Source organism: Narcine bancroftii, chromosome 3 (genome assembly GCF_036971445.1).
Source record: "Narcine bancroftii isolate sNarBan1 chromosome 3, sNarBan1.hap1, whole genome shotgun sequence".
NCBI classification, from domain to species: Eukaryota; Metazoa; Chordata; class Chondrichthyes; order Torpediniformes; family Narcinidae; genus Narcine; species Narcine bancroftii.
In genome coordinates this window covers 324,687,818-324,711,753 of record NC_091471.1, presented here as the reverse complement: position 1 = coordinate 324,711,753, position 23,936 = coordinate 324,687,818, and the positions used below count along the sequence as shown (strand labels likewise).

Below are 23,936 nucleotides of genomic sequence, written 5' to 3'. Positions count from 1 at the left end.
ATTTTTTCTTGCTGTAAAACTGTGACCAAGAGAAAGTCCATCAGATTAACTCCTAATCTGAAAACCAGCATCTAGGAGCACTCCCCACCACTTGATGCGGTGGCCTGGAGATTTAACTGTTGGCAGTGTGGATCGATGACAGTGTTGCTTCAGATCTTTGTTCCAGTCTGAGTGCAGAGGGGAAGCAAACAACCCTCAACATTCTGTATCCATGTACTTGCAGGTGACAGGAGGAGTGTTGGCAGTACAGGGAGTGTGGGGAGCATTCGCAGTGCTGGCAGTGGGCAAAGCATGGAGAGTGGCGGCACACAGGCCACCAGCAATGGCTTGGAGAACGACAAGGTATGAGGCACTTTGCCCATCAGTGAAGCACTAGAATAAGGAACTGGACCCTGCACACCCACATTAAGCCAGTACGGTTAGCATAGGGGTGGCACAGAGTGGTTAGTGCGACGCTGTTTACTGTGCTAGTGGTTGGGACCGGAGCTCGAATCCCATGCTGTCTGTAAGGAGTTTGTATGCCATCCCCGTGTCCGCATGGGTTTTCTCTGGGGGCTCCAGTTTCCTATCACTGTCTGAAACATACCGGGGATGGAGGTTAATTGTGTGCGATTGAATGTCATGGGCTCATGGGCCGAAATGGGCCGTAACTCTGCTGTATGTCTAAATTATCTTTTATAGATTAGATCGCTTTCTGATGAAAGAATGTGAGGGGAAAATGTTAGGAGTGGGTGCGGAATGTGAGGCATTTTGGGGTCATTGCCTCTGCAACCCCTTCAACTTGCTGTTGGTCCCATGCATTGCCATCTGGTCACCAGATTCTGTGTAGTTCCCACCTTCTCTGTTACCCACTCTATCTCTGATTAAGGGTTAAACGGGAGTAATTATTCAATTCTGTCACTGCAGAAGATTCTCCCTGCCCCTCGATACTCTCCCATGCATCTCTTCCTACCTCTGCTAGTTCCTTTCCCTCCCATGTCATCTCCACTCCCCTTCCCTCCCCCACTCCTCTGCCTCCCCCACTCACTCCCTCCTTGCCTCTCTCCCCCTCCTCACTTTGTCCTCCCTGCCTCTCCCCGCTCACCCTCCCCTCGGCTTCTGTACCTCTCCTCCTATCCTCCATCCCTCCCATCCTCTTCCCCAGTTCCATGCTGAACTCATGGTGAGCTGGGGAAATGACACCAGATCCAAGGGTCTTAGGCACAGTCAGGGTTGGAGCTGGACATAGGGATGAGTACTTTGCAGTTTGGGACTGACACCAACAAACTGACCTGATGAATCCCCATGAACTTGCTCTTGTTCTGTGGCAGGCAGTGTCCCCTGGTGTGGATCAGACACCTCAGGTGGTCTGCGTCAGTACAGAAACTCCTGGCCAACAGATCGACCCGTCTGCAGGTAAGAGCCAATCTGGGTCATCCCTGCCTGTGTCTGCACCATGCCATGCCATAGATACACCAGCAAGGTGCTCCTGTGGGTGAAGCTCCTCGAAGGGGTATTACAGAAGCTGCCCATTTGCTGGGACGGGGGATGTGGGTTTGAGGACTGGATGGTAATGGGGAAGAAACTTCCAGCTTTGGGGATGGCATTGATTGCTAACTCAAGAGGTACACAAAAATCCACAGAAAATGGCAGGTTTGCATGTGTGCGATCACACATCCACTCTCTCGCGCTCTGTCTCCCAAGCACACACATACACCTTCTGTCACACACCCACTCCCTCATACACAGACACGCTCTCACACACACACTCGTACACACACTCTCACATTCACATGCACACACAGACACTCACACCCACTAAGAGTCTCTCACATTCTGTCATGCACATATTGCCATGCACAGTCACACACAAAAGGAGGCGTCCAAGAGGAATATGTGCTGCATAGGGATGTTAGGATCTCCAGAATGGAGATGTAAATGTGGAATCTTGGTACAAATTTTTGCTGTCACTGGCTCAAAGAATACTTGACCTGGGTCAGACTGAGTTCTCACCTGGGAAAGAAGCTGGAGGAGGGGCCCAGAGGTGAGAGGCAGAAGGTGACAATTGGTGAGAAAAACCATGGGGGTGGGGTGAGGTCAGCATTGTTGTAGGGGTTTCCAGTGAATCGCTTATGAAACACTACAGAACAGCACGTTATGCTGACCTCTCGAAACCTCCTGCACATCAGGCTAATTTTTCCCATAACCTTCTGTTTTTTTGTGCATATCCAAGAGTCTTGTGAATATCCCAATTTTATCAGATTCCATCGCCAACCCCAGGCACTCACCGCTCACTGAGTCAAAAAACCTGCCTCTGGCTCCATCCCTAAACTTTCCTCCACTCACCTTGAACTGTACCCTCTGGTATTTGCTATGGTCACCCCCACGAGAAAGGTGCTGCCTCTCCACCCAATGTAAGCCCCTCAGAGTCTTGTAGGCATCTCTCTTCCTTCATCACTCCATAGAGAAAAGCCCAGTGCAGGCCCTTTGGCCTTTGATGTTGTGCCAACTCACCATTCAAAACCTTCCCTTCCTCACACCCATAACCTTCTGTTTTTCTTGCATCCATGTACTTGTCTGAGAGTCTTTTGAATGTCTGTGTTTTACCAGGCTTGACCACCAACCCTGGCAATGCATTCCAGGCACCCACCACTCTCTGTGTTTCTTCATAAACAAGAACTTAACCCAGTCATCTCCCCTAAACGTTCCTCACCTTAAACAAAAGTCCTCTTGTAATTAATACTCTGACCCAGGGAAAATATCTCCACCCTCTATGCCTCTCTTCCCTTCCAATCCCTTTCTTCTCCTTTCCTTCCCACCCCTCACCTCCTCCCCTCTTGTCCCTCTTCTCTTTGCCTCCTGCTTTCTCCTTCCATCATTCTGCCTTATCTTTTCCTCGTTCTACATCTCATTGCACCATCTTGCACTGGTCTACACTGATCCCATTTTCTGGATTAGGCCTGCAGCTCCTATGCCTTGGCAATCAAAATATTGTCTAGCTGCTTCTTAAATGTCTTGAGAACATCTCCACTAGCTGTGCAGGCCCCACTATCTTGAGTCCAGCCACTCTCTCCAAGAAGAAAGTCCACTGGCAAAACACTCGATTGGAAGTGAAGGTGAACATAAAGGACAACAGCTCTTCCCAATAATGTGGGGAGTGCTGAGCAGTTCATACTCTCTAAACTCTGGATGAGCATCCAGGCGGATCCATCGATGGGAGGAGCTGATGGGAAGATGTAGTGTCATTGCAGAGGCTGCGAGGGGAGGGTATGGCTCCCCAGATCAGAACTTCATTGTGTGTCAACCCCAGGTTGTAAGGTACTTGTAGACTATGGTTATACACCATGAGATTGCACTCAGTTGATCACCAGATTCTTTCAGGGCTGTTACCTGTAGGTGTAATGTGCAACACGGCAGTGAAAAGGACAACGAACCAATGTTGGCGTAATCATCCAACCAGCAATGACAAAGTAGTTAACGTGATGAGTAAATTTGCAGATGACTAGATCAGTTGGGAAGGTGGCCAAGGAGGTGGCAAATGGAATTTAATTCTGACCAATGTGATCGCTGCACTTTGTGAAGTCAGAAAGCAGGCCTTGCACAGTGAATGATAGAGCCTGGAGAGGGTGGTAGAGAGGAGAGATTCAGGGGTACAGTGGTTAGTTCTGTGAAAGTGCTGACTTGTGTGGTCAGGGTGGTGAAGAAGGCTTATGATGCACTTGTTTTCACTGGGTGGGGTGTTGAAGACAAAAGTTGGGGCCTCGTGATACCAGGTAAGTATCCTATTTGCTTCTGCTTGTCCAATAAGTTGGAAGAGGTGCAAAAGAGATTCATCAGGATGTTCCAGGTCCAAAGTACTTAAATTATAGGGAGAGGTTGGACAGACTCGATATTTATTCCCTCAAGTGTACAAAGGGTGAGGGGTGGCATTATGCAGAGGCATGGATAAAATAAATGCTCACAGCCTTTTCCACAGGGTAGATGATTCTAGAACTCGAAGCCATAGATTTAAAGGAGAGAGAAGCAATGACTAAGGGACCAAGCAATATCACCCCTTTCTATCACCTTATCTGAGATTGAAAACTTGCTTATTTTGGTATCTTTCCCAGTTCTGTTGACGGACTGCAGACCTGAAACATTTCTTTTCCACAGGTGCTGCATGCTTTTACTCCTTCTACACCGTCGTACTGCACTCCCAGCCTAGGCAAAGCACGTAGAAATACAGTCAAACCTCAAAACATCTCAACATAGGACCATCAGGGGCGAGATATGGAGTAAAACCTGCAGTCTTTGTCCAATCACACTGTCCCAGAGCAGTTTAGGGGAGGTTCACTGTGATGGTTCCATGAATGAGAGAGTTATCATGTAAAGAGCGTTTGACAGCTGTGGCCTATATTAGTTGGAATGTAGGAGAATGAGGGGGATCTCTATGAAATAATTTGAATGTTGAAAGGTGTGGACAGAGTAGATGTAGAACGGTTGAATCCCATAATGGGAAAGTCTTCGACAAGAGGGCACAACTTCAGGATGGAAGAGTGCGGCTTAGAAGTGAAATGTGGAGGAATTTCTTCAGCCAGGGGGTGGTAAATCTGTGGAATTTATTGCCTCAGACCATTTGGAGGCCAGGTCATTGGGTCTGTTTAAGATTGATATGCTCTTGATTAGTCAGGGCCTCAAAGGTTTTGGGGAGAAGGCCAGGCAGTGGGGCTGATTGAGAAAATGGATCAGCTCATGATGAAATGGCGGGGTAGACACAATGGGTTGAATAGCCTCTTCCTGCTCCTACGTCTTATGGCAGGTACAACATCAATTAGATACAAAGTTAAGCTACTCTCCTCTCAGCATGGCTTAGAAAAAAAGTGAAGCTCCCAATTATTCCAAGTTTAAGCTCCCCATACATACACAACAAAGATTAATTATAATTACTAAATTCGCTAATTGGCATCTTGCCACTCTATGCCTGCCACTCTATAACTGTAATCCTGTACTCTTCGTGACTGCTCTGAGTGACATGTCTTGGACAATAGTGTGCTGTGGATTCGCACCAGTTGGAACTGATATAATGGGATCAAATTACCGTATATGACACCATGCAAGACCAATGGGAATATAAGAACCCCCACCCCCGGTTCAGCAGGGAATATTAAGAAAAAATATTTTGTGTATTAATGAGTAAGAAGGTCTCGCGAGACCGGGCCTTGGTGGCCACCATGTTGTATTTGGTATTGTATAATTATGAGCAAATGCCAGGACGAGGAAGGGGCATGGAAGAAACAAGATGTGTGTTCCTTTTATGTCCAGGATAGTGGCGGGAGCGCCGCAGTGGGCCTTCAAATAGTGCCCCAGGCATGTGCCACACCACTGGGGATCCCTCCCTCCCTGATACAGGCCTGGCGTCAATACTGGGCAAACAGTGGGAGATCCCTCCCTCCCTGATACCAGGGCCTGGCAGCAATACTGGGTGGACCGGGGGATCTCTCCCTCCCTGATATGGGCCTGGCGTCAATACTGGGCAGAGAGCAGGAAATCCCTCCCTCCCTGAAACCAGGGCCTGGCAGCAATACTGGGTGGACAGCGGGGCATCCCTCCCTGCCTGATACAACAGGAGGGGATCCCTCTCTCCCTGATACGGGCCTGGCATCAATACTGGGCAGACAGCGGGAGAACCCTCCCTCCCTGATACCAGGCCCTGGCGGCAATACTGGGTGGAGAGCGGGGGATCCATCCCTCCCTGATACGACAGTGGGGAATCCAACCCTCTCTTAAACGGGCCTGGCGTCAATACTGGGCAGAGAGTGGGAGATCCCTCCCTCCCTGATACCAGGGTCTGGCGGCAAAACTGAGCAGACAGAGGGGGATCCCTCCCTCCCTGATACGACAGTGGGGAATCCAACCCTCTCTGATACGGACCTGGCGTCAATACTGGGCAGACAGTGGGGGATTCCTCCTCTACACAGGGGCCTGATAGCAATACCAGACAGAGAGTGGGGGATCCCTCCCTGCATGATATGGGCCTGGCAGACAGCAGGGGATCATTCCCTCCCTTACACAGGGGCCTGATAGCAATAACAAGTAGAGTGCGGGGAATTCCTCCCTCCCTTACTCAGGGGCCTGATGAAAATAGAGGGCAGAGAGCGGGGGATCCCTCCCTCCCTGATACGACAGCGGGTGATCCCTCCCTCCCTGATATAGGCCTGGCGTCAATACCAAGCAGAGAGCGGGGGATCCTGCTAAATTCAACTTTGCTTTTAAAACACGGGATATTTTTGAGACAGTTTTTAGGAAAAAAGTGGGTCTTATATGCCATGATATGGTAATTGAAGTATATCCTATGCCATGATACGGTAATTGAAGCTTATCCTATAGCCATGACATGGTAATCAAATCCTATCCTATGCCATGGTACAGTAATTGAAGCCTATCCTGTAGCCATGATACGATAATTGAAACCTATCCTGTAGCCATGATATGGTAATTTACGACTATCCTATGCCATGATTTTGTAATTGAAGCCTATCTAATAGCCATGATACGGTAATTGAAGCCTATCCAATACCCATGATACGGTAATTGAAGCCTATCCTGTAGCCATGATACAGTAATTGAAGCCTATCCTATGCCATGATACGGTAATTGAAGCCTGTCCTATGCCATGATACGGTAATTGAAGCCTATCTAATACCCATGATACGGTAATTGAAGCCTATCCTATGCCATGATACGGTAATCGAAGCCTATCCTATGCCATGATATGGTAATTGAAGCCTATCCAATACCCATGATATGGTAATTGAAGCCTATCCTATAGCCATGATAGGGTAATTGAAGCCTATCCTGTAGTCATGATACAGTAATTGAAGCCTATCCTGTAGCCATGATAGGGTAATTGAAACCTATCCTGTAGCCATGATATGGTAATTTACGACTATCCTATGCCATGATACGGTAATTGAAGCCTATCCTGTAGCCATGATACGGTAATTGAAGCCTATCCTATAACCATGATACAGTAATTGTAGCCTATCCGATGCCATGATACAGTAATTGAAGCCTATCCTATGCCATGATACGGTAATTGAAGCCTGTCCTATGCCATGATACGGTAATTGAAGCCTATCTAATAGCCATGATACGGTAATTGAAGCCTATCCTATGCCATGATATGGTAATTGAAGCCTATCCTATGCCATGATACGGTAATTGAAGCCTATCCAATACCCATGATACGGTAATTGAAGCCTATCCTATGCCATGATACAGTAATTGAAGCCTATCCTATAGCAATGATACGGTAATTGAAGCCTATCCTATGCCATGATACGGTAATTGAAGCCTATCCTATAACCATGATACGGTCATTGAAGCCTATCCTATAGCCGGCAGAATTTGCTTCTGCAGCTTGTGCTCGTGTCAAAAACCAGAATCTCAGTCTCACCGCTGAGTTATTTCCTTGCTACAGGGATGCAGAGACATCAGGACTTCACCAGCCACAAGTCTGGAGAACAAGGCTACATACCGCAATTCATCCACTGTGATCACTTCCTGGAAGGCAAGGTAAGGGAACAGGCAAACTTCTCAAACTCCTCATTAATATCATGCTTTGATTAAATTTGATTGCCTTCAAAGATTTAGAGTGAACTTGATTGCTTTAATGGATTTAGATTCTTTATTATTTTATTAGTTTCTTTTGTTCAATATTAATTTTTAACTTAGATTAAATTCCATAGATGGTCATTTCATTGCAATTCAATCAAAATTTAATCAGTGAGTTTTAATTAATATTGTTGTATTCTTCCATATAAAAAAGTTTTAACTTTAGGACTCTGCCAAGTAGAATGCAAAAATCTACCCACTTCCTGTCCACATCTACACTACAAATCGGATAAAGTATGATTCGATCTGTTTAATTTTTGCAGAGTTAAATATAACTGATGAATAAAATTATATTGACAGTTCCAGCTTCTGACCACAGGGAACCAAACAGTAGAAATTGACAATCAATTCTGATTCTATTCTATCAACTACTTATCTCTTCTTTTCACAGCCAGCCAATTCTGAGCCCACTCAGCTAAGTTTCCAAAGATCCCATGCTTCGAGACTTCCTGAACGAGTTTCACATGGGGAGCCTTGCCAAATGCCTTGTTAATATCCATCTGACATGCCCTACCTTCATCAATTTATTTTGTTAAGTCATGCCTGTACATTTCTAAATGGTCATAAATACTGTCCCTAAGAATCCTCTCCAATAGTTTGCCCACTACTGGTCTGTAATTCTCAGAATTCTCCCTATTACTTTTTTTAAACAAGGGGACCATATTTCCCATTCTCCAATCCCCATTGCCATTGCCATTCCTGCAGCAATCTCTTCCCTCGCTTCCTGCAGTAAGGTGGGGTATATCTTGTCTGGTGCCAAGGACTTATCAAACCTAATGTTTTTAAGAAGATCAAGTATCAATCATCCTTCTTTGTTTCACTCAAACAAAGCTCTATCCACATCCTATGCACCAGAGGAAACAACCCAGGTTTGACCAATCTCTCTCCATACCCTCTAACCTAGGCACATCCTGGTATACTTCATCTGTACCCTTTCCAAAGCCTCCACATCCTTCCTGTGAAAATCCATGTTATTGCAGGGAAGTACCGAGAGGAACATGAAGTCACATGTTCCTTGGATGACAAGATTTCAAGGGGCCAAGTGGATTCAGAATTGGCTTGGCTGTAGAAAGCAGAGTGGTATTAGATGGAAAGTATTCTGCCTGGAGGTCAGTGACTAGTGGAGTTCCACAGGGATCTGTTCTGTACTCCTGGTGTTGGTAATTTTTATAAAGAGGTAGAGAGAGGGATCAGTAAATTTGCAGACAACACGAGAGCTGCAGGTCCTTAAATAGAGCACTGCATGGAAACACTAATCGCATTTGCCTGTGACAGGTCCACAACCTTCAATGCATTCCCTACCTTAGTGTGTCCAAAGTTAAACAAGAGAGACTGCCAAAAAACTGGAGCAACACATAAAATGCTAGAGGAACTCAGCGGATCAGGCAGTATTTGTGGAAGACTATAGACTATAGACCAGGGGTGGCTAGCGTGCTACATGTGGCTCTTGGACATGAAAGTGCAGCTCGCAGAGGTATATTGGTTGTGTAGTGTTAGTTGACGCATATGGCTGTGTTACGGGCAGTGGAATTAGCGGAATGTAAGTGTGATCCCGGTTGCCCTCCCATGAGAGCTCCCGATGTCTCAAACGCAGACTTACCACAGTCCCTGCCGGTCACCCATCTGAGCTCTTGACGCCTCGAATGACTCAGGTACTTGCCGTGGTCAAAAGTTGTGTGTGTGTAATAATTAACCCCCTAAATTTTACTCTAAAAATTGGTCCACAAAATTTGGCTATTGCATACATTTTGATTGTTGAAACTAATTCAAATTAGCAGTTTAAAGACTACATATATCAATAAATATTATTACATACATGTATTTCTTAAAATGTTTGTATCGTATTGTGCATGTAAGAGTAAAAATGTGTCTGTAATTTTTTTTTTCATTTCTCGTGGCTCTCAAACGTTTGAAGTTTACTGTATGTGGCTTTTACCTTAAGCAAGTTTAAGGTGCAATAGACTCTCAATGTTTTGGGCCAAACTCCATCATGAGTAGCCAAGCATTGCCAGATGTCTAAACAAAAGGGTGGGGTGTGGGAGTGAGAGAAGGAGTACAGGTTTCTTACAAATGTTTCTTACAGGAGTTCTCTGGCAACACATCCTAGATGCTAATCACCCTGTGTTAAAAAAAAGCCCACCTAGCCCTCACATCCCATTTAAAATTCCTTGTTTTCACCTTGTATCTCTGTCCTTCGAATGAAAATAAAATGTTTTGACTATCTATTCTGTCTATGCCTCTCACAATCTTTCATGAGTCTGCCTGATAATGGCACTGAGAATGTTGAGAGGATAGAATTACAAAGCAGAGAAGCTGTGTAAAATAAGTACCAAATCCTACTTAGAATGCAAGTTCCATCTACCGTATATACTGTTATGAACCGTGCGTAATGAGCAACATTAGGCAATGAACCAGTGTTTAATTTTAAAACACTAATTTTATTTCTAACTTTTAAACAAGTCTCAACTTTTAAATTATCCTTAACACTAAGAGAATGTGTGTGTGTGAGAGAGAGAGAGATACCCAAACCATTAGTCTTTCAGCTTCATTGTAGAAACCTAGGCCTTTGAAATTCAATGCCCAGAAATAATGTTGAGCTGATGGGAAGACTGGAGTTGTGGCTGCTACAGACTGCGTTGCCTGTGAAGAAATGCCCATCCACACAACCTGTGGTCACAGCACTCCTGGTCCTTTTGTAGGAAAGACTCAAACTGGGTGGCCTCCACGAAGCTTCCAAGATCCTGGCGCCAGTCTCTCAAGTGTCACACTCAAAATGAAACGGTCTCTCCAAGTGACCTCCACTGTTAGTCACAATCAGAATGAAGTGCTTTGTTTCCCAAAAGACCCTCCTGGCACAGGTCAACCCACGGAAAAGGCCAGTCATTCACAGAACATTCTTTGCTTTGAATCCCACAAAAATGTCTGGCCACAAGAGCTGCTTCAAAAAGTTGTTTTCTCCTCAGCTGTCAGAATGGTTCTCCCTTACAAAATCAGAATGTGTTTGCAAATGTATTGAACCTGGAACAGACAGTGACAAACAGTTCTTCCAATATATCGAATTATCGCTGGACTGTGACTTATGTTGTGCTTGTGTGAAATGTTAAATGGTAACTGTGACCATTCAATCCTTCCTATCTATACCATTCCCTTACAGTGATAATCCTATTTTACTAAAATGGGAGCTGGTAATAATACTTGTGTAATTGTCGATTTTTTTCTTTGGACCACCTTTCCGGGCCAAAGACTTTTAATGGGTTAAACTTCAGACCTCAGTAAGTACGTGCATCATTCAAGGCATCAGGAGCTCAAATGGCCAGGACGAGGTGCTATGTCCATGGTTGGGACAACAGGAGTTTGAATAGGCATGTGACCAGGGACCCTGCTGCAACCACCTCTTCCGGAAGGTCATTCCACTCAACCACCACACTGCGAGTGAAGAAGCTTCCTTTTATGTTACTTCTAAACTTTTGCCCCTTAACCCTTAACTTATGACCCCTCGTTCCAATCTCATCTACCCTCAAGGGGAAGAGCCTATTCGGGGAGGAGTCACGTGATGTCAGTAGGCCGGTAGGGTAAAACCAGCCCTCTCCAGAAAAGAAGAAAGAAAGTTAAGAAAAGACAAAGTACAATAAATATAAAATATAAGAAATAAAAGATAAAGTTCTAGAGAAGAGAAAGAAGATGACACCTAAGAAGGAAAAAGTAAAAACAACGGGGAAAAAAAAGAAGACACCAGAGAAGAAAGGAGAAGGCCTTATCTGCATGAAGGAACAGGGAGCCGTGGTGGAGAAAAGTGCCCGATCTCCGAGGTTGGTGTCGGCCCTGTGGAGTTGCGATCCCCCGACCAGTGGACTGAAAAAATCGCTCTCTGAGCCAAACAAAAGTGCGCAACTGCGCATGCACATGCTCAAGGAGTCACGCAATCTAAGGTAAAGAAAAACACCGACGGGAGGGGGGCTCAGCTGAGGAGCGAGCAACCACGGCGCGACCAGCTGAGGGATGCCCGACACCGGGGCTCTCAGCTGGAAGATGAGGAAACCGGCAGGGAGTCAAGAACCAGGTGAGAAAGAAAGTCGATGGGGTGAACGGCAAGAGGAGCAGCAGCAGGAGGCCCGACAGATGAGCAGCTCAGAAGGAGAGGACCAACAGCAAGAGGCCAAGCAAGAAGAGGCCCGACGAAGTGAGACAAACAACTCATCAGAAAAATCAGAAGAGACACAGATACAAAGAAGAGAAGAAGAAGAAGACACAAACACAGGTATAGACACAGAAGAAGAGGAAGAAGAAGACCAAGATCTTCACAGAGAAATAGAAGGTAAAACAGATAGACAGAATATAGATAAAGTTTTTTTTTGAAGAACAAATGAAAGCATTAAAAGAATGGTTATCATTAGAATTTAGTACAATTAAAAGAAAAATGAAAAGAACAGAAGATAAAATGCAAAGATTAGAACTAGTCATGACAGAAATAGGGAAAAGAGTAGAAAATGTGGAAAAATGAGAAACGGCCGTAGAAGTAGAAATAAATGACTTGAGGAAAATTGGAAGAAAGTGATAAAAAAATTAAAGAGACACATGAGTTGTTAGCTCAGAAAATTGATATGTTGGAAAATTATAGTAGGCGAAACAACATAAAAATAGTGGGCCTAAAGGAAGATGAAGAAGGCAGATATGAAGGAATTTATAAAAGAATGGATCCCGAAGGTCCTGGGAACGACAGAAATGCAGGAAGAAATGGAAATAGAAAGGGCACGCAGAACACTAGCTCCGAAACCACAGATACATCAAAAACCAAGATCCATTTTAGTAAAATTTTTGAGATATACGACAAGAGAAAATATACTGGAGCGGGCAAGGAATAAAATTAGAGAAGACAATAAACCATTGGAATACAAGGGTCAAAAAATATTTTTTTACCCAGACATAAGTTTTGAACTCTTAAAGAAGAGGAAGGAGTTTAATACAGCAAAATCGATCCTATGGAAAAAAGGTTATAAATTCATGTTAAGACATCCAGCTGTGTTTAAAATGTTTATCCCCGGGGAGCAAAACAGACTGTTCTCGGATCTGGAGGAAGCACAAGAATTTGCAGAATGCTTGCAGGAAAGAAGGAGAGATGAAGAGATGTATTAAGAATGAAGAATGGCAATAAAGTATATATAAAGATGTAAAAACAATGTATATGTAAAGAACTAAAGAAGGGAAAGAGAAAGGAAGGAAGGAAGTAAGGGGGAAAAGGGGAGAACTTTGTTATATGTGTAAAAAAAAGTGTTTTCTGGGGGACAGTTTTGGGGGGGGAGAGAATAACAGTCACTGCGAAATCAGATGATGCTTGCGAGCAGGATCGCAATCCAAATGGAAAGGGGAGTTGTGGTTGCCCGGCAAGGGATAAGGGGCAAATCAGAGGGGGGGGGGTATTTGTTAAGGTAATATTGGATGTGGGACTTGTTGGAGTATTTTATGTTTTAAATGTGTTTTAAAAGGGAAAACTGAGAGATGAAAATGGGGAAAAGGGGGATGATGGTGGTGAGGAAGCGGAAATGAGGTATAAACAGGATATGAGATGGCCATGTTGAACTATATGACTATAAACATTAATGGAATACATAACCAAATTAAAAGGAAGAGGCTATTAAATTTATTGAAAAAAGAAAAAAATAGATATAGCATTTGTGCAGGAAATGCATCTAACTGAAGTGGAACATAACAAATTAAAGAGAGACTGGGTAGGACACGTAGCGGCAGCATCATATAATTCAAAAGTTAGAGGTGTAGCTATATTAATTAATAAAAATGTACCAATCAAAATAGAGGAGGAAATAATAGATCCAGCAGGGAGATATGTTATGATAAAGTGTCAGATATATTCAGAATTTTGGAATTTGCTCAATATATATGCAACTAATGAGGAGGATCAAAAGTTTATGCAAGATATTTTTTTGAAGATTGTAGATACACAAGGAAATATATTGGTAGGAGGGGATTTTAACCTTAATTTCAATCCAATGTTGGATAAAACTGGACAAAAGACGTAAAAAGAATAAAGTGGACAAATTTATGGTTAAATCAATGCAGGAAATTAAACTTATGGATATATGAAGGAGGCAGCACTCAAGAGAGAAGGAATACTCATATTATTCAAGTAGGCATAAAACATACACGAGAATTGATATGTTTTTGTTGCCAGCCCATATTCAAAGGAGAGTTAGGAAAACTGAATATAAAGCTAGATTACTATCTGATCATTCACCCCTGTTATTAGAAATAGAACTGGAGGAGATCTCACAAAGAACATATAGATGGAGGTTAAACTTCATGCTACTTAAAGAGCAGGAATTTAGAGAGTTTATTGAACGCCAAATTAAAACATATTTTGAAATAAATACGGAATCAGTGAAAGACAAATTTATATTATGGGATACAATGAAAGCCTTCATTAGAGGGCGGATAATAAGTTATGTAACTAAGATGTAAAAGAACTACAATCTGGAAATAGAGCATTTGGAAAGTACAGAAAAGGAACTAGTAAAAATGGATGATATAACGAAAAGGAGAGAATTGGCGGCCAAAAAATAAAATACGAAACATTATAAACGTACAAGGTGGAGAAGAACATAATGAAAATAAAGCAAAAGTATTAAGATCTGGGATAAAAAAACACATAAAATATTAGCTTGGCAACTTAAAACAGAACAAGCTAAAAGAACAATACTGGCATCAAGGAAAAAGGGCAAACAAATTACATATAATCCAACAGAGATTAATGAGAATTTTAAGGAATTTTATGAACAATTATACCTAACTGAGAACAAGGGGAAATATGATAAAATAGAAGAGTTTTTTAGCTAAAATTGAACTGCTGAAATTGCAAGGAGGAACAGAACAAACTGATAAAACCATTTGAAATAGAGGAAATACAGGATATATTAAAAAAGCTGCCGAACAATAAAACGCCTGGAGAGGATGGATTCCCAATTGAATTCTATAAAACATTTAAAGAGTAATTAATTCCTCCTCTCCTGGAAGTAATGAACCAGTTAGAAAAAACACAAAACTTGCCAGATTCATGTAAGACAACAATAATTACAGTAATACCAAAGACGGGGAAAGATCCACTAACACCAGCATCATATGAACCAATATCTACTTAATTCAGATTATAAGATAATAGCGAAATTATTACCATACAAATTGGCCAATTGTGTACCCAAAATAGTAAAACAAAATCAAACTGGATTTATTAAGAATAAATCGGATAATGTCTGTAAACTTATTAATCTAATTTATCCAGTTCAAGGAAATAAGAAGCCAACAGTGGCTGTTGCTTTAGACGCAGAAAAAGCCTTTGACAGAGTAGAATGGAATTATTTATTTAAAGTATTACAGAGGTTCAATCTACTAGAAAAATATATTAATTGGATTAAAGCATTATATAATGGACCATTGGCGAAGGTAACAGTAAATGGATATGTATCGAACCAATTTAATTTAAGTAGGTCAATTAGACAGGGATGTCCACTATCCCCCTCATTGTTCGCTTTAGCAAAAGAACCATTGGCAGAACTGATAAGAACAGAAAATAAAATAAAAGAGATTAAAAAAGAGTATAAAATCAGTTTATTTGCAGATGACATCATAGTATACTTAACAGAACCAGAAATATCAATAAAAGAATTACATAAGAGGAGTATGGAGAAATATCGGGGTACAAGATCAACGCAAATAAAAGTGAAGTGATGCCAATGAATAATGCGGATTATACAGAATTTTAAAAAGAATCACCATTTAAATGGCAAACACAAGCAATCCGATACCTAGGTATTAGGTTAGATAATAACTTAAGCCAGCTGTACAAACTAAATTATCAGCCATTAATAAAGAAATTGCAGGAAGACTTTGAACATTGAAAAGAATTACCGCTAACATTGATAGAGAGGGTAAATTGCATTAAAATGAATGTCTTCGAACAAGTATAGGAGCCTTACATTAAATACAATAGCGAAAACCTACCGGGGACAAACATTATCTAAGTTGATGGAAGGAGAAGGAAAGAAAAGAATGGACTCAGTAGAATTTCTGGTGTAATTTTGTTGAATGACAACATTGTCTGACTGGCTTAATGCAACCTAGATTGTATACCTAAAATGGATGAGAGGGGGGGGTGGGGGGGTGGCTTGGGAGGAGGGGGGGGGGGGAAAAAGTCACTGTATATGTGTGAAAAAGAAATAGTGTATATCATGGCTAATGTGATTTATGGTGTGAAAAATAAAAATAAAAAAAATGAATGTCTTCCCAAGGATACAATACTTATTTCAATCATTGCCAATTTCCTTAACAGAGAAATTCTTTAATGAACTAAAGAGAATAATAAGGAAATTCTTGTGGAAAAGGGGGAAACCGAGGATAGCGTTAGATAAATTAACAGAGAGGTACAACCAAGGTGGTTTGCAGTTACCAAACTTTAAAAATTATTATAGTACAATTAAGGTATTTATCAGATTTTTACCAGACAAGTGAAAAACCAGACTGGACTAAGATAGAACTAGATAAAATAGGGGAGAAGGTACCGGAACATATACTTTATAAGTGGGATGAAAAGCTGGTACAATATAAAAGCTCACCAGTACTGCATCATTTACTCAATATATGGAAGAAGATTTACTTACAAAGGAAAAAAACAAATTATCAAATACCAAAATTACTATAGATGCAAAGATAACCTTTCCTTTAGAGAATGGGAGAGAAAAAGAATCAAAAGAATAGAAAATTGTTTTTCTGGGAAATAATTTATTAACATTTGAACAGTTGAAGTACAAATATGGACTAACTCACAGTACAATGTTTGCATATCATCAACTGAAAACCTACTTAAAGAACAAATTGGGAAGCAGGCTGAGATTACCAGAAGGAAGCAGCTTTGAATATGTGATTACAGACACAATGATAATTAAAAGATTTATAACAAACATGTACACGAAGCTGCAAGATAAGGAAAATGATGAAATAAGTTATAAACCAAAACAAAAGTGGGAAAAGGATTTAAACATAAAGATAAAAAATGAAACATGGAAAAAGTTATGTTGTGGAACTATGAAAAATATAATAAACACAAGGTTACGCATGATACAGTATAATTGGTTACACAGATTATATATCACGCCTCAAAAGTTAAACGAATGGGATCCAACATTATCAGATAGGTGTTTTTGCTGTAAGAAGGAAACGGGAACAACAGTACATGCAATTTGGGCATGTGAGAAAGTGGAAATGTTTTGAGAAGATCTAAATCAGATATTAAATAAAATCACAAAAAATAACATACCAAAAAATCCAGAGATTTTTCTTCTAAGTAATATAAGAAGCAAGGAATTAGGCCTCAAATTGGATAAAGTGCAAAAAAGATTTATTATGATAGCCTTAGCAGTAGCAAAAAAATGTATAATGTCAACTTGGAAAATGGAAGAGAGCCTGAAAATACGGCAATGGTACATGGAAATGAATAAATTTATTCCATTGGGAAAAATAACATATAATTTAAAAAATAAAGTCACATTATTTAAACAAATTTGGGAATCGTACATGGAACATAACATTGAGGGCCTACCGTGGACCTCCACCCCTTAAAATGATAAGAAGACAAAACGACTTGATCCAGTGTGTAAAAGTAGATGACACATTTTTCTTGTTTATTTTCATTGTGTGATGACAATTGTTTAATGGTTTTATTGTATTGTATATGTTGAATATTTATTGGTTTTGGAGGTGGGTGGGAAGGGGAGGGAGAGTAGGGGGGGAAAAAGGGAGAAAATGCCACTTTGTATATTTAATAAGAAACGTTTGTATTATTTTGGTTGATATGGTTCACAGTGTGAAAAATAAAAAAATATTTTAAAAAAAGGGGAAGAACCTATTCACATCTACTCTATCTATCCCCCTCATAATTTTAAATACCTCTATCAAATCCCCCCTCAACCTTCTATGCTCCAATAGACCCAGTCTAATCATCTTTCACCGTATTTTAGATAATACAATCCAGGTAACATTTTAGTAAATCTTCTCAGTACCCTCTCTACCTTATTGATATCCTTCTTATAATTTGCGGACCAGAACTGCACAGATCAGTCTCAACATCACCTTCCAGCTCCTATATTCTATACTTTGATTTATAAAGGCCAGCATACCAAAGGCCTTCTTCACCACCCTATCCACGAGAATCCACTTTCAAAGAAAGTTAAGAATACATAATCAACGTTTTGAATTTGGAAAAATGTTTGCAGGCATCTGAATAAAAAGATAAGTGGGTGAAGAGAGGAGCATGGCAGCAAAGGCAGGAGGAGAAGGGAGGGAGGGCACAGCAGCAAGCAGGGGGAGGAGGGGTGTCTCAGTGAATAGAGAGGGAAGGGGGTAGAGAGCTGAGGGGAAACCACTCCTTTAACTGATCTCACTTCCTTCAAATCAAATGAGTAGCATGGGTCCCAGCTATGCCTGCCTGTTTGTGAGCTTTGTGGAGCAATCCATGCTGCAAGCCTACTCAGGCAAAACCCCTCACCTTTTCCTCTGGTATATCAACGATTACATCGGGGCTGCCTCAGGCATCTGTGATGAGCTTGTCAACTTCATCCACTTTATGGCCAGCTTCCACCCTGATCTCAAACTCACCTGGTCCATCTCCAATGACACTCTCTCCTTTCCGGATCCCTCTGTCTCAGGAGAGAAGCTTTCCACTGGCATACACCAAAAAACCCTCCAACCCCAAAAACTACCTTGACTACGCTTCTTCACCCCCTGTCCCCTGCAAGGATTCTAACCCCTTCTCACAATTTCTCCGTCTCTGTCGCATCTGTTCCCAAGATGACGTCTTCCAGTTTAGATCACCTGAAATTTCTGCCTTCTTCCACAAACATGGATCCCTCCACCATGATCTCAGCCCTTGCCCGCAACTCTCCATTCCCCACTCATCTTCCCTGACCTCCTCTGCCCCCAGATGCAACAAACACAGGATTCCCCTTGTCCTCACCTACCATCCCCCTAGCCTCCGCATTGAACACTAGCCTCTGGAACTTCCAGCACTTACAACAGGATCCCATTACCCAACACATCTTTCCCTCTCCTCCCCTCTCTGCCTTCGGTGACTCCTTTGTGCACTCAGGCTTTCCTTCCCTGTGCCCACAGGACATGCCACAATTTTACCCGCACATACTCCCTCACCACAGTCCAGGGCCCCCAAGCAGGCCTTTCAAGTGAAGCAACATTTCTCCAGGATTGATTTACTGCATCTGGTGCTCCCTTTGTGGTTTTGTTTCATTGGAGAGTCCAGGCACAGACTGGGAGATCACTTCGCTGAACACCTTTGCTCTGTTCACCCTGTAACAGACCTCCCAGTGGCCAACCATTTCAGTTCTGTGTCCCACTCCCATACTCACATGTCTGTCCATGGCCACATGTACTATTCCACCAAGACCACCCGTAAATTGGAGGAAACAACACCTATTTTCCGTCTGGGCCCTCTCCAGCTGGCTGGCGTTAACATTGACTTTTCCAGTTTCTGCTATCCTGATCTCCTTTCCCCTCCCTTCACTTCACCCTGTCAGCTCTCCACCTCCCTCTCTATTCACCTAGCCACCCCCCCCCCCCCTCCAGCTTGCTGCTGTGCCCTCCCTCCCTTCTCCACCTCCTGTCTTTGGGGCTGTGCTCCTCCCCCCATCCCTCCCCTTCCCCACCTTCTCATTCGGATGCCGGCCAATATTTTTCCATTCCAGTTATATATTTTTATCTTTGATATATAAGGTATTGTTTGACCTCCTGAGTTTCCCCAGCGTTGAGTTTTCACTTCAACCACGGTGTCTGGAGTCTTTTGTAAGATGCCAAATCTCTGGTGGAGATGAGGGGAACCCTGTTGGAATGAACCGCAGAATATGATACAACAACAGGAGCGTTGCATGAATATTTTAAACCTATCTTGGGGTTTAAAGATCTCTATAAATTTAACTTCCTTCCTTTGATTGATTACGTGAAACAATCTTTCTAAATGGTCTCCATTGGCTTTATCTTTAATAGGTCGTATTAATGCGATTAAAATGATAATTTTACCTAAATTTTTGTATTTATTTCAAGCAGTCCCTGTTTTTATTCCAAAATCCATTTTTGACAATATTGACTTTAAATTATCTTATATTTGGAATAAAAAGAATGCCAGATGGAGTAAATGCCATTTGCAGAAATTAAAGAAAGATGGGGGAATAGCCTTACCTAATCTTAGACTCTATTATTGGGTAGGTAACATCCACTCTATTATTTCCTGGATCTACTATTCTGATAGATTTGAAATCAAGCTCCGTGCAGAGGTGTTCAGTGGCCTGCTTATTGGGAGCACCTCTTCCTTTTACACGTTCCAACCAAAATGTCCCACCTGCTTGCTGTGTTTGGCCCAGATCCCTCTAAGCCCAACCTGTCCATTTATCTGTCCAATTTTCTTTTAAAGCATTGTGTCTCGGCCATCACTGTGCCCGTTTCACTGTAGGCAATTAGTTACTCGTTAGACTTTTGTTAAATCTCTGCCCCTCACCTTAAATCTACATCCTCTGGTTACAGTAATTTTATTATATTTGACCTCATTCAACGATTGAATCATTGAAATATTCAGAAAGGAAACAGTCGCTACGGCCTAAAGGAACCATGCAGACTAACACCCATCTGTTTTCACATTTGATCTGATCCAATGTATTAATTAAATTTAGACACACATTACAGTAACAGGCCAGTTTGACCCTCAAAGTACGTGCCACCCAATTTACACCCCATTAACCTACACCCTGGTTGGTTTTGAAAGGTGGGAGGAAACTGGAGCCCCCAGAGAAAACCCGCACAGATATGGGGAGAACATACAAACTCCTTACAGAGAGCACGGGATTCGATCGTGAGTGTGGTGCTAACCACTCCGTCATCTGTGCCGTTGTTCGTTCTCACTTAGTTCCTTCCAACTGCCTCCTCAAGTCCATTGCTCAGCTACTCGCCAGGCACAACTATAGACTTCTGGGGTGCAGGAGTAGTCTGGCCACCCCATCCCACCCCCCCCCCCCCCCAGGAGATCGTGTGTGTGTGTGGTTGAGAGTGGAAATCGTACTTTGATTTTATGTGAAATACTGTGTAATAGAGAGGTGGTTGTAATCACTACTTCTAGTTTTTTGCCACAGGTCACTGGTGAGACCACACATGGAGTATTGTGTTCAGTTCTGGTCACTTCATTGTAGGAAGGATGTGGAAGCTATGGAGAGGGTGCAGAGGAGATTTACCAGGATGTTCACCAAATCACAAGATAAAGGAACAGAAGTAGGCCATTTAGCCCATCGAGTCTGCTCCACAAATGCATCCTCAGCTAAACTGTTCTCGCATCTAGTTCCAACTTCTGGCCTTTTCCCCATATTCCTTGATAACCTGACTAATTAGATACCTATCAATCTCCCCCTTAAACTCCCCCAATGATCGGGCCTCCACAGCTGGATGTGGCACGATTTCCACAAATCCACGACCCTCTGGCTTAAGAAATTTCTCCTCATCTCTGCTTTAAATGGGTACCTTCTAATTCTAAGACTGTTCCCTCTTGTCCTGGATTCACCCACCAAGGGAAACATCTTTATTCACATCAACTCTGTCCAATCCTTTCAGCGTTCGAAATGTTTCTATGTGATCCCCTCTCATTCTGCTATACTGTCCAAAGTCGATAAGTGCTCCTCATGCATTAACCCCTGGATTCCAGGAATTATCCTGGTAAATCTTCTCTGTACTCTCTCCAACATTATTACATCCCTTCTAAGATAAGAGACCAAAAATTGTACACAGTTCTCCAAATGAAGTCTCACCCGTGTCCCATAGAGCCTCATCAACACCTCTTTACGCTTGTACACTATTCCCCTTGAACCTTGAAATGAATGCCAACATAGAATTCACTTTCTTCACTACCGATCCAACCTGGTGGTTAACCTTTAGGTTATCCTGCACGAGGATGTTGCCTGGATTGGGAAACAATTCTTGTGAGGCAAGGTTAGCAGATTTGGGACTTTTCTCTTTGGACCATAGAAGGATGAAAGACTTAATAGAGGTCTACAAGATTATGAGAGGTATAGATAGGGTGGGCAGCCAGCACCTGTTTCCCGGGACAGGAATGGGAAACACCAAGGACATGTGTATAATGTGAAGGTAGTGAAGTTTAGGAGAGACATCAGAAAGTTGTGGGGGCCTGGAAGCCTTACCGGGGATGAAGGTGGAGGCTGGAAGATGAGCAGTATTGAAGAAAATACAGGTGGAGAAAAAGTGAAGGGTTATGGAATAAGGAAGGGTTTAGTGCTTTTTTAAGGCATATATGGGTCAGCACAACATCAAGGGCCAAAGGGCCTGTACTGTGCTGTAGTGTTCTATGTTAATGGTGGGTTTTAGTTGTAGCTCTTTGTGTGTTTTGTGTCTTGTAATGTAGTTTTAAATAAAGTTTGTAGTTTAAAAGGAGGTGAACCTACAGATTTGGTGAGAACATGCCTTGAACACAATCCTTTGAAGAAGGGCTCAAGCCCAAAATGTTGACAGTATATCTGCTTTTTATGAATGCTCTATCATTTCCATGTGTTTTCACTCAGCATGCAAACTCTGTACAGACAGTGGCAGGGGCTGCTTGAGAGTAGAGCAGCAGTCAGGATGGGACCTGGTTCTCTGTGGATGTGAAGAAGTGGCCACTGTTGTAGCACATCCATCTGTTGATTCTGTTGTGATTGTCGGTGTGACAACCCTGCCCCTTGTCTCTGCAGGATGCTGAAGCGATCTTTAACTGGCTGAGTGAATTCCAACTTCAGCATTACACGGCCAACTTCATCAATGCCGGTTACGATGTGCCGACCATCAGTCGCATGACTCCTCAGGTGAGGAACTGAAGACCATTGGTAGCTCCACCCTGCCACTTTGTACCTATTGGAAAACTTGATGTAATAATCAGTGTCCCGCATTACAGAGTGAGGTATGGTTGAGAAGGGCTGACTCCCTGAACACAGGAAGGGCAACTTCAGCCTCTGTGAGTGCTCTTCTGAGAACTTTGCAGTACACAGATGTGCTGGTCAGGCAGCAGGTCAGGCAATTAAGAGTGACTGACATTTCAAGCCCTTTTGTTAGGAGCGACCATTTGATTCCTGAAGGAGCATTTGGGCCCAAAATGTTGGTGACCCTTTACTTCCTATGGATGATCTCTGATGTTTCTCCAGTATGTTTGTGTATTGCATTCGAGACTGGAATCCGCAGATTTTCTTGTTTAACTCCTGAGAACTTCCTTTTTCATTCCCGTTGATCGGTCAGGCAATTAAGAGTGACTGACATTTCAAGCCCTTTTGTTAGGAGCGACCATTTGATTCCTGAAGGAGCATTTGGGCCCAAAATGTTGGTGACCCTTTACTTCCTATGGATGATCTCTGATGTTTCTCCAGTATGTTTGTGTATTGCATTCGAGACTGGAATCCGCAGATTTTCTTGTTTAACTCCTGAGAACTTCCTTCTTCATTCACGTTGATCGGTGATCTGGTTCCCCCATCTCCATGTGGAAGAAAATATGGTGCAAATGGGGCAAAATTAGGTCAGGTCCACAGGGAATTAAGGAGGGGCGAGTGAAGTTGGGCAGATTGTGTAGATCTCTCAAATTTCAATGAACCCCAAATACTTCAAACCTGCTCACTTGCATTCTTATGGCATGGTCAACAGACTATGGTACGGCCAACATAAATCTCCTTTTTCCCTCCTTCGTGAGGCCCACCCTCTTCCATCACCTCCTTTATCAGCGAGTTCCAGTATCAACCACTCTGCAAAGCTTTCCACTCGAGTCCCCTTCTCACCTGAAACCTCCTTAATTATGCTACTCTGAGATAAATGTTTGAACTATCTCCCCTTTCAATGCCTCTCAACTCATTAGGTCATCCTTTAGTGCCCTTCATTCTGGGGAAAATATACCCAACCAGTCAAATCTTTACCTTTGATTAAAGTCCCTTTGCCTCCACTAAACCCTTTCACTATCTCAAAAGCCTCCGGCCGATCTCTCATTAACCTGTCTCTCTACAAAGGCGGTTCATTCGTGACAGTTGCAACTATTCTGTGGTAATTTCGTCCTGCAAACGTTTATCTTCCTGCTTCACAAGTCCCTCTGTGTTTCTACAGCGTGGGGATCAGAGCGGGCACAGTACTGCTTTGCTGATTGCAGCTAGAGGATAGCTTTGAGTCACATAATTATCAACTCCACCAAAGTTGGGGGAAGGGTACGATTCTCACGCAATCTAATA

The 23,936-nt window shown here is 42.6% G+C and overlaps 1 protein-coding gene across 8 annotated transcripts in view; it reads left to right on the top strand.

Annotated features, from left to right (window-relative positions):
• Positions 1 to 23,936, top strand: part of LOC138759110 (caskin-2-like) — a 314,437-nt gene that overhangs the window by 263,113 nt on the left and 27,388 nt on the right. For 7 of the 8 annotated variants that reach the window (XM_069929034.1, XM_069929039.1, XM_069929036.1 and 4 more), the window contains 4 exons: positions 224 to 342; positions 1,311 to 1,395; positions 7,439 to 7,533; positions 22,428 to 22,538. In XM_069929034.1, coding sequence (XP_069785135.1) covers positions 224 to 342; positions 1,311 to 1,395; positions 7,439 to 7,533; positions 22,428 to 22,538 — 410 coding nt within the window. The remainder of the gene's footprint in view (positions 1 to 223; positions 343 to 1,310; positions 1,396 to 7,438; positions 7,534 to 22,427; positions 22,539 to 23,936) is intronic. The other variant, XM_069929037.1, reaches the window with a different exon arrangement.